Source organism: Brachyistius frenatus, unplaced genomic scaffold, assembly GCF_029030835.1.
Source record: "Brachyistius frenatus isolate BFR_SWC_R1_liver_20210118 unplaced genomic scaffold, ASM2903083v1 Contig_39, whole genome shotgun sequence".
Classification (NCBI taxonomy): domain Eukaryota; kingdom Metazoa; phylum Chordata; class Actinopteri; family Embiotocidae; genus Brachyistius; species Brachyistius frenatus.
In genome coordinates this window covers 1376540-1394341 of record NW_027210638.1, presented here as the reverse complement: position 1 = coordinate 1394341, position 17802 = coordinate 1376540, and the positions used below count along the sequence as shown (strand labels likewise).

Below are 17802 nucleotides of genomic sequence, written 5' to 3'. Positions count from 1 at the left end.
GAAAAGCATGACAGCCATGTAATTAAATAAGATATATAAAAAAAATAATTAAAGGGGTGACCTGTTAGCTGGGTGGTGAGGGTGCAAACCACATGGGTGCATGTGCTGTGAACAGCAAATCCCAGGTTATCTTTTCCCTATATATATATATATATATATATATATATAATGTATTGCAAGAGACAATATACTGTATTGCTGTTAGATTTCAAAACCTACCAATGTTGAACTTTTATAAATCAATTATATTGTGGCACAGGTTGAAAACAAGAATCAGACAATACAGAAAAACAACAATAGTTTATTTTAACCATATTTTGTGTATGAACTACAAACTCTGGTCTCTATAATCGATCTCCATATCTTTTAAAGGTCATGAAAGAATGCTTACATGAAAATCAATCTCTTATTCTTTTACAGCATGTTTCTCTTTTTTCACTTTTAGAACAGGTTGTTGGCACATGTAAAATTAAAATTTAAAATTTTTTGTTTTTGTTTTATTTTATTCTCAAAATGTATTTCATATAAATCTACCACTAAACAGCATTCCCTCTCAGAAAAAAGAAAAGAATGTGGAAAAAAAAAAGAATACTGACCAAAAATATTTAGATATCTTACATACATGAGACAGCTTGACTAAAATGCAACAAATTTACCATTGAAATTTTCAGACGATTTACCTCCAACTAAAGGCAAAAAGGGAAGGTGGTTACAGCCTCCAACATAAACTGTTTAGAATTGTGATCCACATCCCACCACTAGGAACTTAAACACAGAATAATGACACACAGCCAGGTCATTCTATGGTTTACAAATGTGCCAGACTCCACACAAGTGCAATTATGGGATGAATCGTATCCGGGTGGTTAAAAAAAAAGCATGATCTGGGATAATCAATTATCCCATTCGGTCTGCTCTAATATTACCTGGGGACCTCATTTGTTTAGAAATGTATTTCCTGCATCTGTGCTGTGTGCAGCAGATTCTCACTGAATGACCAAAGCCTTGTTTCCTCTCGAATTTACAGATTAAATAAAAAACAATCCCAAACCTCAAACTACCCTGAAACATACAGTGGATCTCCATACTGAGTATAGATAATAATCATCTGCATTTGCATCCCAAATTATATCAGAGATACAATTAATGAATTCCACTTAAGCCTCCATAATTCTTTATCTGGCAGGGGAATAAAATGATAAAAATAAATTAAATTACACTGTTTCCTGCGGAACTAATATTATTAAATCGCCTCTGTATTAGGCAAATTGTGGGGAGTAATTTGCTACAGGGTTTTTACATAACAAATTATGGACAATGATTATCAACATATAAAATAGATGTGATTGTTGTCTTACATATCACAGGTACCCCAGGTAATAATAGTTCTTTGCAAATTGGGCTTTAGATCATTAGCTTCTGATTTAACTTCATTCAGTTTTCATATCCTTCTGAGTCAGAATGGCACTGTATCTTATTTAATCTCCTTATTTGAAAAATGCTGTAGAATTAAGCAATGGGATGCAGCCTTGTAGTCTTTTAGGTTAAAATCTGTCTTTTTAAGTAGAAAACACTCTCTCCATGAAGGCTTTAATGGCGACTTAAAAAGTTTTGCAGTTATGGCCACTTGTTGATATTTTGTTAATTTGTCTTCATTCTACAATGAGTGACAATGAACTCTTGCTAAACGTAGGGTCTTCTGCTGTGTTTTTAGGAAGTTGGGAATAAGGCTCGCAGAGTGGTACGGAGTGGCGTTGTAATATGCGTATTACTACTTGTTGGCTTGACAGTGTTGTACATGAGGATTAAGATGGAAGCAATGTTTTTTTGCCATATTTTGGTGACATATTGAAACAAGATGAACACAGTTGGACTGCAAAAAAGTTGATAATGCAGCTTGACTAGTTTGAGATGTTTATGTAGATATGATTATACTTCTGTTGCCGTTTCTGCATTGAAAACCACATTGCCACTTTTGGAAACGACCAATAACCTGAAGCTGATCGCAGCGTGGGATCTTTTTCACAGACACCTTTCAGACCTAGGATGAATGTTTGAAACTTACATATGGGGTACCAGCTTTCAGGTTAGTGATATGCATTGTGAATCCACAGAAAGTACATGACACTATCTGTTACAGCAGATTTTATGAGGCATTCTCCTGTGTGTTTCATTACCTGAATGTAATATAAAAGACAAAACTGAGATAAGTTAAACAGTGGGTTGACCTTTTTATATATTTTACTGTTGAGCACAAACTGCACTTACTTGCTAAAAAATATACCCAGGGCCATCTGCCAAATGTCTGCCTAATAACTGCATTTATGATGCCTGGCACTATTTTTCATTAGAGGGGACTTTGAAATGGTTTCCAGGGTATGGGCGCCTGCGGAGCTCTGTCCGTCCAAAGCCCATGGGCACATCAATTAAAATGTAAATTGTGTTGTCACTAAGGGAGAGAGGCAGGTGCAACCCAAACATCTGGTTGATGCCCGATCCCACACATTCACCCCTAAAGCCTCTCACAGCATAAGCCTTGCCACTCAGGGCCAAGTCCTTTGTTTGGCAGGGGCAGGGTGTGAATCTGGGGCTGCCAGGCACTGCCCATGTGGAAATGTGGCACGCAGATGACAGGCAATGTGCTCAGACAGCTGTATAAAGGGTTTAAGCTCTTTCTTCATCTCATCAGTCTGCTTCTGACAGCACTCCTGCAGTACTGCAGATGAGGTAAGGGGTCCCAGCATGAAAAAGGTGGCCTCAAAGCAATCATCTTCATATGTAACAGCACAGAGCACCGTAAGGTAAAGGTGAGGCCTTGATACGTTGGAAACATTTGGAGGCAGTGGATTTATGCCAGAATTTGAGCTAATCTACATTGTTCCCATCCTTTTCAATCACAATTATGTTGTTTGTAATGCACTCATTAGTGCAACTCCTGTGTCATGACCTTCAGATTCTCAATGGTTTCCAATGCAAGTATTGATGTGTTTTCTAACAATCAGAATATCTCCCTCTTAAAGTCTGGGAACTTGAGTCAAGACAATTTTTAGATTAGGGATAATCTTATATTTTGCATATACATTGAAAACACAAAGATCAATAGAATCTGATTTACCAAAATATACTTCTAATAGTGAACCTCAGCTTTTACAGTGGCAAAACACAGGGGTCTATTTTCCTCATGTATGCTCCTCAGTCTATCCATAATGTATGTGACGGATACAATTAAACAGTGAATTATGATCAAATTTCATCACTGACAGTTCTGTCACTCACTGTAAAATGATGAACACGTTTTTAATTCATCTCAGTTACAGATGGTCACAAAAGATTTCATCACTTAATCCACAGCTGGAGAAAATCACTAATGTGCTCTAGATTTCTTTGATACATGGGGGAAATGAGGTTACTATCTCATCTGTTCCAAAGTCTGCAGTTATACCAAAAAAGAATAAGAAAGGAACAATAATTTGCTTCAGGATTTTTTTCTTCGACAGATGTCATCGAACAGAATTTAAAAGCATGTTAGTAAACCAATTTGGTGATGTGAGAGGAAGAAAAACAAAAAACAAAACATGAATTAAGTGCTGGAAAAATAATTGCAGAATACAGGTTTTTCTTGATTTAACCACAATATTTTTTTCTTAAATAAATAACTTCTGTTTTGTAAAGACACTTTTTGAAACAGTAGACATACTCTAATTCCCAAAGTCTTTGAATACACATCACCAGCCACTGATTTGTCAAACACATGAGTCTCTTCCTCTATGTTTGAGCCAGAGTCTTCACAACCAATTGTCAGTAATGTCCAGTCAATAAAGCCTGTATGTGTTATAATGTCTCACAAAAGTATTAGATTTGGGTCTCTTGTACATTGTCTTTTGAGCTGGCCCGGATTAGCAAAGGTTCGTGCGCTGAGCTATGTATGGAATTGATAGTGGAGGCATGGTTGTATGCAGTCTTGTAGGTGTTATAGTGGTTGAGGTGCTCGTGCTCAAGAGGAGGCAGAGTCAGGTGGCCCTCCATACCCGGGCCTCCTGTTACACAATCCTCATCCACATTGATGATCTCAATGGTGCGTGTTGGTGCATGGTGGTTCTGCTGGTGGTGCTGTTTGCGCATCTTGTAGAAGATTATCAGCATAACAGCTGCCATGAGTGTGATTGCAACAAAGCAGCCGATGATGATCTTGGTGGTTTTCATTACCTCGTCCAAGCCATTCAGTGAGCCGTCATCGCCCAGCTCTGTGACTGGGATTGTGTAAGTCTTCTCTGTGGTGCGGGTGGAGAGCGGTGTTCGGACTGTAGTGGTTGTTGTAGAGGTGGATGAAATAAATTCCCATGCACCAGCAGAGGGTGTGGGTCCCACGTTGTGTTGCACAGTAGTGGTGAAGCCTTCATTGTGTGGTGTTTCTATTGTCTCCACTGTCACTGTGGTAAAGTAGCTGAAACTGCTGTTCTCTGTCGAGGACACATTGAGTGTGGCAGATGCTGTTGTATTACCTGCAGAATTACTCACCATACATGTATATGTGCCTGTGTCCTGCATGGTAACATTGGTGAAGTTCAGTGTACCATCATTGAGCACAGATATTCTGATCTTGTATGCACCATGTGTCATGATGGAACCATTGGGTGTAATCCAGCTAACTGAGGTCAAGGAGCTGGCTCTGCATTTCAACTCTGCAGCACTTCCTTCCGTCACATTTAGGTCTGCAGGAGGCTCCACAATAACAGGAGCATAACAGTGAAAGTAATTCTGATCCAGCTCACCAATGTATCGTCCCTTATGGTGGGAAGGTGAGCTGCATCGGGCACAGCAGCTGGTGTTTGCTGGTACCATCTCCTTTAGCCACCAGCTTAGCCAGAGGATGTCACAGTTACAATTCCAAGGGTTGTGGTGCAAGTGCACCCTCTCCAGGTGATGTAAAGGAGTGAAAAGATCATGGGGCAACAGGGTAAGGTTATTGTGGGCGAGATTGAGCTCCACGAGCGACTGCAGGTCATCAAATGAGTTCCTTTCGATGGTCTGGATCTGGGCATGCATCATCCATAGCTTTTGCAAGTGGATGAGCCCTTTAAATGAACCAGGGCGGATGACAGATAGCTGGTTTCCCGACATCTCCAGTTCATCCAGCTTCACCAGGGGAATAAGATTGGGAATTTCCTTCAGATTGCACATCCCCAGATTTAAGTAGCGCAGATTGCTCAGCCCTTCAAAGGCCCCCTCAGATATGTAGGAGAGCCGTTTCAGCTCCCCGAGGTCCAACCTCCGTAACGAGGGCACTCTGTTGAAAGCATAGGAGGGAATGCTCTCTATGGGGTTATTCCTTAGCCAAAGCTCCTTTAGTTTGGAAAGGTACTCAAATGCCCCATTGGGGATGGTGGTGAGGCGGTTATCAAAAAGCTCCAACGTATTGAGGCTGGCCAGTCCATTGAAGGCCCCAAGCTCAATTTTGCGAATGTGGTTTTTGCTCAGCTGCAGAATCTCCAGATGTCTTAGGTGCTTGAAGCTGTCCACCTTTATGACCTGGATGAGATTTTCTTGCAGATTCAGGTAGCGTGTGTTGGTAGAGATGCCATCAGGAACTTCCCGCAGGCCTCTGCGAGTGCAGATTACTTTGCTGAACTGGTTACTACAGGAGCAGACAGAGGGACACGTCTGAGCACGTACCAGTCCTGCCACCACCAGCAGCTGGAGGGCCAGGAGCAGCACAAATAAAGGGTCGGACAAGGCCCGGTTCCACCTAGGACCTCGCATCATCTGCTGCTGCTGAGTGGAGGTCATCTTGTTTAACATTCATAATTCATTGACTGGTCTTCCACTCTTTGGAAAGAGGATTTGGGCCCACTGGAATGAAATGAAAAGCAGAAAAGAGGAGAGATCTATTAGATAATTGATTGCACAAGTCTAATGCATGTTTGAGTATATCATATCTCTCTAGAATTCTAAAAGAGTCAGAATTGAAGGTTTTCAGCTTAAGCTATTGTTAGGTTTGTGTATCTCTTGCAGCAACTACCAGTTACACATATTGTACACCCACACACAAATTTGCAACCATGATTGAGTGCCTTCTATCCATTTTTGTTTCTGGGTGCTCTGTCCTCGCACTCTCAATCTCAGTCACATAAAACAAAATCACAATGACGCTGCTGACTTCTGTGCTGTATCTCTGCGGGAGGAGGAAAGGAGAGGGGAAAAAAAGCAGCTATGACTACTGTGTTGTGTGATTTATATTTGAGACTAAGGGGACATAAATAATAAGGAAGCTCACCACCCACCAGTCCTTCTATCGAGTCAAGACATCTAGAAACGTCTGATTACAACTCGCTGTTCCTCAAAGGCACAGTGCATGCGACTGGAATGTCAAACAAGCAAGTCAAAATGGGACCGGAGAATTTGTTTGTGTAACTCTTTGTGAATCATGCTAGAAGAAACTGCGGGGACACAAACAATATGTTCTTTGATTGAGATTTACTGTGTGAAAGAGAGATGATGCAATGGCAGCCATGGAGTGTGACTGAATGACATGCTTATCGCACTGATTCAGTGTGTGTTATCTTCCTGTTTTTCTACTCAATAATACCAATATTTCTCAAAGTTGTTCATGTTTTCTTTGTTGCCCTGTAAATAACGGTTTTAAAAAGCTGCTATTCATACGGTGTGAATGAAGAGCAGATAAATACACCAAGAGACAATGCAAATAACCTTTGATGAGAAATATCCACAGTAAAAGTTTTGCTGAGATTTTTGATAATAGTCTCTTATGTATTCTTCAGTACATCTTGCGCAATCATGCTTTTCACAGTGAAGAAATATCTTAAATATCAGACATATTTTATCTTTTGAAAGTTTTGAAAAAAACAATCATGCTTTTGTGTTGTAATACATTGATTGCTGTAATTTTTTATTTTCTTGTCTTTGTCAAGGAGCTGTGACTCATCTAAGGATGGTTAAAAATGCTGCGGCATGTTTTTTATCAAGAAAATTTGAAGGGAGAACATTACTTCAGTGTTGACCTCATCAGTGGCTGCTCATGAAATTTAGAATTCAATTTAAGATCTTAATTATTAAATATTGGGGCATCCCTTTCTCATCCCAGGGTGTCAGATACTGCCGTTTCGTCACAGCCTGCTGGCACCTCACACAAGAAGCACAAGGTGCCTTAGTTTTAGCCACCAGAAACCACATGGTTAGGTCAATGAAAAGATTATAGTTTACGTGGCATCACATAGTACAGGCCTGGATGGTATCAGCTCCAGGCTGCTCAGGGACTATGTAAATCAGCTCTGTGAGGTACCGCTGCACATTTTCAACCTGAGCCTCAGCCTGGAGAGAGTCCCAGTCCTCTGGAAAACCTCCTGTGTGGTTCCAGTCCCAAAGACTGCACACCCCAAGAAGCTAAACCACTTCAGACCTGTAGCCTTAACCTCTCACCTTATGAACACGATGGAGGGGATCATTCTCGGCTACCTCAGACCCCTGGTGAGCACTTCACTGGACCCCCTGCAGTTCGCCTATAGAGCAGGCGTTGGTGTGGAGGATGCGGTGATCTACCTGCTGCCCAGGTCCCTCTCTCAATTAGAGAACACTGGCAGCACTGTGAGGGTCATGTTCTTTCACTTCTCCAGCGCGTTCAACACCATCACTGCTTGGGGGGAAGCTGGAGGGAGATGGAGTCGACGGCCGCCTGATTGACCAACTACCTCACGAACAGACCGCAGTATGTGAGGCTTCACAACTGTGTGTCTGATGTGGTTTTCTGCAGCACGGGGGCCCTGCAGGGCACTGTGCTCTCCCCCTTCCTGTTCTCCCTGTACACGTCAGACTTCAGGTACAACACTGACTGCTGCCACAAGTTCTCTGATGATACAGCCATTGTTGGACGTGTATCAGAAGGGAACGATCTGGAGTACAGGGAGGTCACCACTGACTTCGTCGACTGGTGTGATCTCAATCACCTCCAGATTAACGCCAGTAAAACCCTCTCCATGAGACTGTAGGAGCTTTAAGCAGCTCCTTCAACGGCAGACCGCTGCACCCTCAGTGCAGGAAGGAGCGCTTCCGCAGGTCGTTTATTCCGACTTCTGTCAGACTATTAAACACCAGCCTAAAATAATGTTGCACTGTATTTGACTTCATAGCACCTGACACGTTCCATTCATCCCAAACTGTATTTATTTATTTTTTGTGTATATAGTTTGTGTGTGTGTGTGTGTGTGTGTATTTATTCATTGGTCTTACTTTTTCAAAAAAATTACATTTATCTAGCTTACTTTATTGTATACATATTTGTAATTTGTTCTTATTGTGTGCACCTTTTTTTTTTTTTCCTAACTGTGTTTCTATGCTGCTGTGATGACTAAATTTCCCAACTGCGGGGTTAATAAAGTTTAAAGTCTAAGTCTAAGTCTATATGTAACGTAAGTTACTTTATGTAAGTCCACATTGACTTCTCCCTTCTCAAACTGAAATAACAGTTTACCACCTGGAAGTCCTGTGTCTGTTGCATCCCAACACCCCTGACCTCCTTCCTACATTTCTACTGAAGTTTCTACCCACATGACTAGGTCACATGACCTCCGTCTTCAATTTGGGTTGTCACGGTGTCAATGCCAAAGAGCAATTTGTGGTTATCTCTCTGATACCAACAGCTTTGACAAACAGTAGTATTTGACGCCCTAGGAATGAGAATGGGCTGATTCTACATAGTGAAGCCCCCAAGTACATTGTGTCCTTATAGAAAGCTGCAGTTTTTCTGTTGTTTAACCAGTGCTTTGTGGATGTTCCCAGGGCCTGACTTTGCCTCTTAACTCCGGAACATTTGTTTTTGAAGTTGTTATATGAATAAATCTTTACTTACTTACTTACTTAGTCAGCGATAAGTCACTACTAGTGACAACCATACAACCAGAACAGCTCTTTTGATTGAATTAATATCTCAACAGATACCAATTTTAATTGAGACAGACACAAAAGATTTAGATTGAAGAATAAATATATTCTTGATTATTACATTTCCAAACCCAGCCTTCCTGTGGAAAAATAAAATAAATTAAGAGGCAGCTTGTCACATGACTAACATGGTAATTATATTATATTCAGTCTTCAGGTATGACATCTATGCCAATGTTTTATGAAAGACTAGTTAATGACAGATGAGCATGACAACATCATCACTATGTATTGTCCAGTGACAGTCTCAGTAGTTTTTGCTTATCATACAGTTGTCAGACTTTATACGTACATTTTTTTTTTATCATCACAGAAAGCTGGGTTTTTATTTCCTTTACTCTCTCAGTGAAAGACAGGGAACAACTCTGGGCAGGTCGGAAGTGAGGCACAGAGCTAGCACAGATAAAGAGACACATTTATAGAGTCTCTAATCTACCTGACCTGAATGTTTTTGAATGGGGGAGGAAACTAGAGCACGTTCAGAAAATCAATGTGAACATGAAGAAAAATATGTAAACTCCAATCAGAAAGTTACAACCTCCAGAGAAATGTCAGTGATACAAACAGATCTACTGTGGAATATGTTTTTAACAATAAACCTGAAAATTTGTCACAAAGACAACTCTTGACTGTCACACAAATACATTTTAGTCTATAAATGGAGTAATCAAATCAGCTCGAGGAGACATCTCTTGGGATGTGTTTGATAAATAAAATGAAACAGCAGTCATATTTGATAAAGGTAATCACAAATACAAATTCCCATTGTTATTGTTGTTGTCACTGAGTCAACTATCACTGACGTTAACACGTCACGTTAACAAAATTATAAAATTAGAGCATGGTGTGCGACGTTTTAAAAAGGAAAAGGGTTGCTGTAAATAAACCAGAATATGTTCTCTTTTTAGTGTTAATCTGGAAAATACTCTAAAGAGAAAATATGTAATTTTTAGACAATTTAAAGGTGTAGTACAAACACACAAACTAATATGTTACAATGTACTGAGACACACACTCACACAGATTTTCTATCTCTTTGAAATATTTTTGCACCACCCATAAAATGGACAACTCATTTGACATGAGTGGTGTTATTGGATTGCAGTACTGTAGTTTCTCTTTTTAGCACACAGTGTAATCTGCAACAGAAAGCTCTTCACTTAAGAACGAGCAGGCTATTACTGTAACTACTGATTAATTGCTTGATTACTGACTTCATTAATTCTTCAATTACAAAATTTAAATTCCAAGCAGCCAAAGCCTGGGGCTGAAAAAAGAATGTGTTTTCATTCAGGGTACCAGGCACATGTAACAGGGATCACACAACAGGCTGAAAATCACATACCATAATGGACACTTCAATTAGTAACTTTGAACAAAACAATTCACTATGGTACAACCCAGGGTGCAATTTGAGATTTCTGCTCACATGTTCTATTGAACCTGTCACTATAAAGTATTCCTAATGTAATATGAATTCAATTGAGGTTCAGAAACCTTTACGGTACGCACTTATTATCCATACAAAATCCATGCTGTTTCAAGGTGAAATTCCACCAATAATATGATTTACTAGAAAATTCACTGTGTTTAGGATTTGTGAATAACTCTCGCTCAATCCCTGTATCTCATTCCACTATTTACTTATCCTCCTTTTCAGCACATCAAACCACGAAGAGATAAACAGTGAATCACCAGAACAGAATCCAAATTATGGCAGCAGAAAAGATGAAGTTTATTTACAAAGGAAAACAATATGTCTGCACACTGACAATAAAAGCAGCAAAATTGGATTTACACAGTGCAGTGATGGAATTAGATGAAAAGAGATAAGAAAAATTAAATTAAGAAAATAATGAATTTTTAAACTTTTGTCCTAACAGATTATGAACTGCCAGCTGCCTCTTTGTCTGGTAGAGAGTACTAAAGCATGACCCAGATTAACAGGAGTGCAGACAATTGAAAAGCAAGATCTGCAACGTTTGGAAATTAATTTATGTTTATCAAATAGAAACAGTTCTCACTAGAACCAACCATACAAAAAAGTATGCAGATGTGCATACAGCTGTTTCACAATATACCATCTTAGATACCAAAAAAAAGAACATCTGCTTTAAAATGAGAAATCACAACAGGCTGTAATATGAATTCATATGCCAACATCCTCGGAGCTTTGTGGTCACTTCACATATGCAGTATCCCTTGCAAAATATGACTGACTGTGATGTGATGCAAGAATTGACCAGCACAAAGTAAAAACTATTAAATGCAAATGAAACATAAGAAATACATGTTGCTATTTATTTATTTGTAATTTAACAAGGACATATAACTGTCATCAGCATAAAAAAAATGACTGAAATAGTATGTTTATATGTGTGAAACCATTTATATTAGCACAATCATAATTGAAACAGAGTTTAATAATCCATTTATAAACTCACCCCACAAAAAAGTAAACCTTTTGTTGTTAAATTACAGTAAATGGTAATCAAGCAGCAGTTTATTTTAGTGAGAACAGTGGGGGGGTAAATGGGTCGTCTTTTTAAAGGTGCCAAAAAATAAGCTGGACCAACTAATATAGTATAATAAAAAATATTATTTTCATATTTTCTTTATAACTTTTTTTTTTTAATAAAACAGTGACAGTGTAGTGTAGTTTGAATCAAATACAGCAAAGCAGGCACTTGCAAATGTGCCTGTAACAAATCAAAGCCACCGCATCAGGTTTCTAAAAAAAAACCATCCTTTCGGATCTGACATCAGACCACTTAAAGGTAACCAAAGAGAAAGCGACAGTAACAGGAGACTCATCTTTTTGAATGACACAACTAATCAATATGTATACTGCATAAATATGCCAGCTTTCCCGGCTGATACTGCTCAGCTCTCTTTTCATAAAATACATACGCACTCAGTACAATGACTAGACTTGCCAGTCTTTAAATCAGCTGCATCAAACAACATGCACCAGATATTTTTTTTTATCTAACCACAGCAACAAGAGCATCCCTTCTTGATATTATTTCTATTATTTGTGTTAAATTCACACAATGCACTGATAAATATGAACATTTTGAGTTTAGAAAATGAAATTGAATCATTAAAAAATGTCATTTGTTTTTAGAAACATCTGATGTAAATAGTAACATTAGAGAGAAAATTGATGCTGGGTTACTACTCATGCAGCAGTTATAATGACTGTTATTTGACAAAGCCTATCCATCTACAGATAACTGGAAGCCTTACATCTGAGGGTGTTTATATGTAGAAATTCAGCAGGCTTTATATAATTAGACTATCTATATTGTGAGGTGCATCCTACAACACTGCCCCTGATAGCAAACCATAATTTCACATGTGGAGAACATCTATTCAGCTAGTCATGAGTGTTTATATGTATATGTTTTTTAGATAATAGACATTTAGCTTCCGAGTGCACACATCGTGTGTAGTCTCAGTCATTTCCATTGCCATTGCAATTCTGGAGTATCATATTTTTGCATTATAAATTATCCATAAAGGGTTTAATTATTTAATAGGGCTACAGGAAATTGAAGTGGGGCTAAAGATCCCTGAAATAGGTTTGGTGATGCCACTGCTTGGCACAAAGCACTGACTGATTTTCCTCTGCTCTCTTTCCATGGTCAACAACCATTTCCTGTCTTTAATCTTCACCAACATCCATGGCTTCATTTTTAAGGTGAGAGAAAGTGTGAGGGGACTTGAGTCTTTCTTCACTCAGTTAATGCTCGAGTACCTGCTTATTATGAACTTTTCAGTGAAGAATGACTGACAGGAGCTTTGGCTTTCACACTAGGGGGAGAGGATGATGAGAGCTTGTTGAGTGAGAGGCGTTTGTGACAGAGGAAGGTCGGCGTGGATGGTAGAGAGAAAGAGAGACAGAAAGAGAGAGAGGCAGATTAATGAGATATAAATCAAATCAGGTCACTTCTTGATAATGCCAGCAATCTTGCAACAACTCCAAATATAAACCAGAATCCTTTAAGGATTCCAGTGTGGGAGGGATACCCACCACATGCATCACAAGCCTTCTCTTTTCCTCTTAGCCCCACAGCATAAACACATCATGACCAACGCAATACATAAATTAAATGAAGGTAAGCCTCTGTATTGCTGTTGTCACATGGTCACATTTTTGCCATGTAGTCATATTACGCATTCAGTCTTTTGTCACTGTTGATCTTATCCAATATTTTTGAATTTTACTGGGTTAAAACGGGACACCACATCCTTCCCTTGAGCCAGCATCAGGGGCTGCTTGGTATCTGCTGAGATAGTTTTGTTAATATTTTGAAGATGACAACAAAGTCTCACTCAGAATGACTGAATGCTTCACTTCTATATTTGCAATTAGATATGTTTTTTTTTTTAATCTATTTTTTTGTGTTATTGATAAGACATTTTTCCTGCCTTGAATTCTAAAATAACATTTAAAAAATTCAGCATAAGTGTCACTTTTGTCTCTACTGACATCAGATAAATTGATAAGAAATATTTATTGTATCTGTCTCAAAATATAATGATATTCCTCCTCATAATAAGTTATGGCAGCATCATATATTAATCATTTGAACTAAAGTAATTCCTTTCCAATTATCTCCTGGAGCATACGCATTAGTTGGATTTCAGTAGTTAATACACAGAAGCGAGCAATAGAAATCGAACACACGTCTTTCTTACAAAATGCATATGTTAAGCCTTTTTTACATGCAACATTAATTGTTTCATTTGCAGATAACCTCTTGATCTTATTCACACAGCATCAATGACATACACACACAAACATATCAGCAGGATTACTTGTGTTGTAGAAAGCTGTATATTATCTGTCGGTGCTCACTGAATATGTGCTAATTAGCCAGACTATTGTAACTGCTTTGAATGAGTGGCACAAAACTGCGTTAGAGCCACAGAGAATATATTATGCTTTTCTTTGCCTTTCTCTTTGTTTATGGCTGGTACAATATAACATTATATATCTTGAATACAGTATGGCTAGTTATTGCTTCTATGTTCTCCTACAATATTTATATTCTGCTGTTCTTCTACATTATAAACTTTGTTAAAGTCCATTACGCCACGAATATGATAAGAGACAAACCGTAATCACGTTTGAATTTTGTTTGATATCAATAACAGAAATAACTGACTCTTTAAGAGACATTTATGGTTATGGTTTCCTGCATACAAAAGCTGATTGACCACTGAGCTGTTAATGGATTACACTTCATAATTCATTTCCCTTGTTTTTGTTGTCTGGTCTTGTATCTTAAATGTAAGTGGAATTTTGCAGTTAAATTGGGGATCTGTCTGTTAACAATGTTATTACAGAATAACAGCATATAAAACCTTATCATGGCTAAACTCAACAGGCAGCATAAAATTATTTACATCTATTACGTTTACATTACATGTGTGTCTATTTTGTAAATTTGCACATTGCAAAATGACATGCACTTTATTTCTATTTTTGCTAAATATTCCATTTGTACGTATCAAGTGACATTTGTGATTGTATATGAACTGCGCTCCGCTCTGTCCTGTTTCCCACAGCTTAAGATATAGATGAATGCACTTACTGTAAGCCACCATCAAATTTAGAGTTCAGGGATGTTGAGGAAAAATTATTCTCAAAGAATGGTCATACTGAAGCTATTTTTCTGTGTCTTTTGTTTTAACCATCCAAGTGAAACAGACCAGCCCCGTACTTTGAATTGGTGCTAACTAGCCAAGTGAGACAAACTGACAGCTGCTCCCCTGCCCACAGTCTGACATCCTCCCACGCACAGCTTGTCTCTCTCATCCATAACAAGATGGTAAAATGAATTTGATGCATGTAGCAAATATTTATTTAACCACTATACCCTAATAAATCAGCTGATCAAAAATGTTCAGTGACAAAATACAGTTAAAACACCTGATGAAAGAATCCCAGCACAGTTTTGAGTTTTTTTGTGACAAAGCAGACAATGTTTTTGCCAACTCGTTAACACCAACATACAGTCCTAATTAGAAACTCGTGGTATACAGTGAAAAGAGTGAGAGAGAGAGTGAGAGAGAGAGAGAGAACGAAGAGTCATTAGAAAGATACAAAGTCCTTTAATGAGCTGTTATAACGATGGCTACAAGTAGACATTCTGCCTCAGCTAGCGTTCATGTAAATTATTGAACTGTAATGAGCTACCCATATTTAAAAATATCACAACACAGTAGTTTAATATCATCAAGAAACAAGAAATTGACATTAACAATGTACATTCATAATATGATGTACATTTTTTGTTGATCTCCAAATCACATACATTTGCATAAATTGCACCAGACGCCTAACTTCACACATACTTTATATACGTTTACACAATTTAAGTCAAACGTCTGAGTAAAGCAACAATAACATAAACAAATTTTTTATTAGACATGTAAAATACAGTAGAATTTACACATGCCATGAATGCAAAGAACACAACCCCTAATTCCCTATTACACTACAGATCAAAAGTGAATTGAGAGTACTTTATTATTTGTACATTTTCCGGTATTTGGGTTGAGTTCTGTCAGTAACAACTTGTTCCACCTTCAAGTGAAGTGTCATATGTCAGTTTCTATCTAACAGAGCCTTGTCCTGTTTTTTTCAGGGACTTTTTTTCATTACCTCACAATACCCTTGTGTTACCTCGCAATAACTGTTGCGTGAACTTGCAATAATGTTACTGAAAGCATGAGTTGTATTATGACATAGTATCTTGTAGTAGACTGCCGATGGCTGTGACTACAGTGAGTCAGTGCACCCACAGCAGTGCATTCGCGGGCACAAGCAATATTTAGACAGAAAACTAAAGGAACTGGTTCAACAGCTCTCTCACTGACCACTGCCGAGACAGACGGTAGCTCTGATTATGACTGCAGCCTTGGGATGACATAGCTGTCAACAGTGATTGTGGTTGTAGGCAGGGCTGTGCTTTCGTTGTTACGATTATGGCTGTGACACATCGTTTTTAACAGGTGTAACACTGACTGCATGCAGCGTGTGCGAGTGTGTGTGTGTGTGTGTGTGTGTGTGTGTGTGTGTGTGTGTGTGTGTGTGTGTGTGTGTGTGTGTGTGTGTGTGTGTGTGTGTGTGTGTGTGTGTGTGTGTGTGTGTGTGTGTGTGTGTGTGTGTGCAGTGATGGTTGTGCTGCCTGACCATTGTATTGAAACTTTATTCCTGAACCCCTGTGGTGGGTTGGTAACATATCGGTTGTGGAAGCACTGCATGTTCAAATATAGGTGGATACATCCATAATATGGCAGACTCAACCACAGCAGCAGCTGAAGTCTGAACTATAACCATATATCCAGCCACTGCTTCCCCCATCACAGCCAGGCAGAGCAGCTGCAGCTGTGCTCACAACCGGTGGCTATATACTGTCAGAGATCAGCCTTTTGAAATGAGAAATGAACATTGAATGCAGTATAATTTCTCCTTTTTGGAGCATCTGCATCTGACCGACACACTAACTGTTCATATGGATAAAAAAGGAATAGAAAAATTATTGCAAGGAAATGCAAAAGTTATCCAGAAAATGATTTCCTACTGTGACATTTTGGAGGCTCCTTACTGTCTCCACAAGTTTCCTCACATATTCTGCATGGAAACATTAAAGTATCTCACTGCTTACAATGACGCATCTTTCCCTATTTTTAAATGAGGTTATTGTTGGAGAAGATGCTACACTGAGTCAACGTTCTGGTATCTGCCAGAGAAATGGTGTATCACCAGAACTTGATGTGGAAGGTGTATCATTACTTCAGGGCATCACGCCTGTCATTCAGGTGCAGGCCAGTTCTACACAGAACACAGAACAATTGGCCTCCCCCTCAGTCTGAGGATGACCCCCGTAGTCACATATTTGCCTGATAAATGAGCCACAGTCATTTAAATTGGCCTCTTTGGACACAAATGACGCACCAGGAGCTCGTTTAAGGCTATCGACCTTGAAAACGCATGCAAGGTGACACACGAATGAGCATCTGCATTAACTAATACAAGCAAGCCAAGACATTTTGACACAAATTAGGATAACCAAATGCAAAAGTCCACACATTTTCACATGCATGCTATATAAAAGGAGTATCCAAATAGGACAGTGGATATCTGAGTCATTAAAAACAACCATGGTGGTTACAGTTTTCTGATTAAAATATAATTAATCTTCCAGACTTCTGTATTCCTTCTTACCTAAGGCTTCTATTCCTCTGAAGAAAAGAAAAGAAAAGTAGATACCAACTGCATAGAATGTCAACAGAAGTTGTCTGTGAGAGCATATTTGTGGTGTGTGCTTTTAGCAAGTGCAAAATTTCACAAGCTGTATATGCAACAGCCTTCTTGTTTCACAGTGAGCGTTGTGTTGAAGTGGAGACTTGTGGGTGACAAGCAATATTGATAAAACCATTCTTCACCCTGTGAACATTTCAGAGGCTGTGGGCATAAAATGACTGCTAACTACTCTTCAAGGATGTCGGATAAAGGACACTGTCTGTAATGCTGCTGTCGCTCCGGTGTCTGGTCGAGGTCAGGGTTAGCATGCATCACTCTGAGTCTGTCCGCGCCGTGCAGAGATCATTCTGAGGCTGTGAACTCGGACATCCAGGCAGCACCGTCTTTCTGTGATTGAGTTATGGCTTACGAGTACCAGCAAGATCAAAGGGAAATAGGGAACACACTGATGGTATCTATAAACCAGAGACAAAACCGGAGGCTACGGTGTAAAAAAAAAAATTAATTAAAAATAAAGACTAAATGTGTGAATTAACCTCATTTGGCTTTCATATTAATTATTGTTC

At 38.9% G+C, this 17802-nt stretch overlaps 1 protein-coding gene across 4 annotated transcripts in view; it reads right to left on the bottom strand.

The window, feature by feature from the left end:
• Positions 1 to 281: 281 nt before the first annotated feature.
• Positions 282 to 17802, bottom strand: part of LOC138622825 (leucine-rich repeat-containing protein 4C-like) — a 157507-nt gene continuing 139986 nt past the window's right edge. For all 4 annotated transcript variants that reach the window (XM_069701907.1, XM_069701908.1, XM_069701909.1 and 1 more), the window contains one exon: positions 282 to 5850. In XM_069701907.1, the coding sequence (XP_069558008.1) occupies positions 3853 to 5799 (1947 nt within the window). In that variant the 5' untranslated portion in view covers positions 5800 to 5850 and the 3' untranslated portion in view covers positions 282 to 3852. The remainder of the gene's footprint in view (positions 5851 to 17802) is intronic.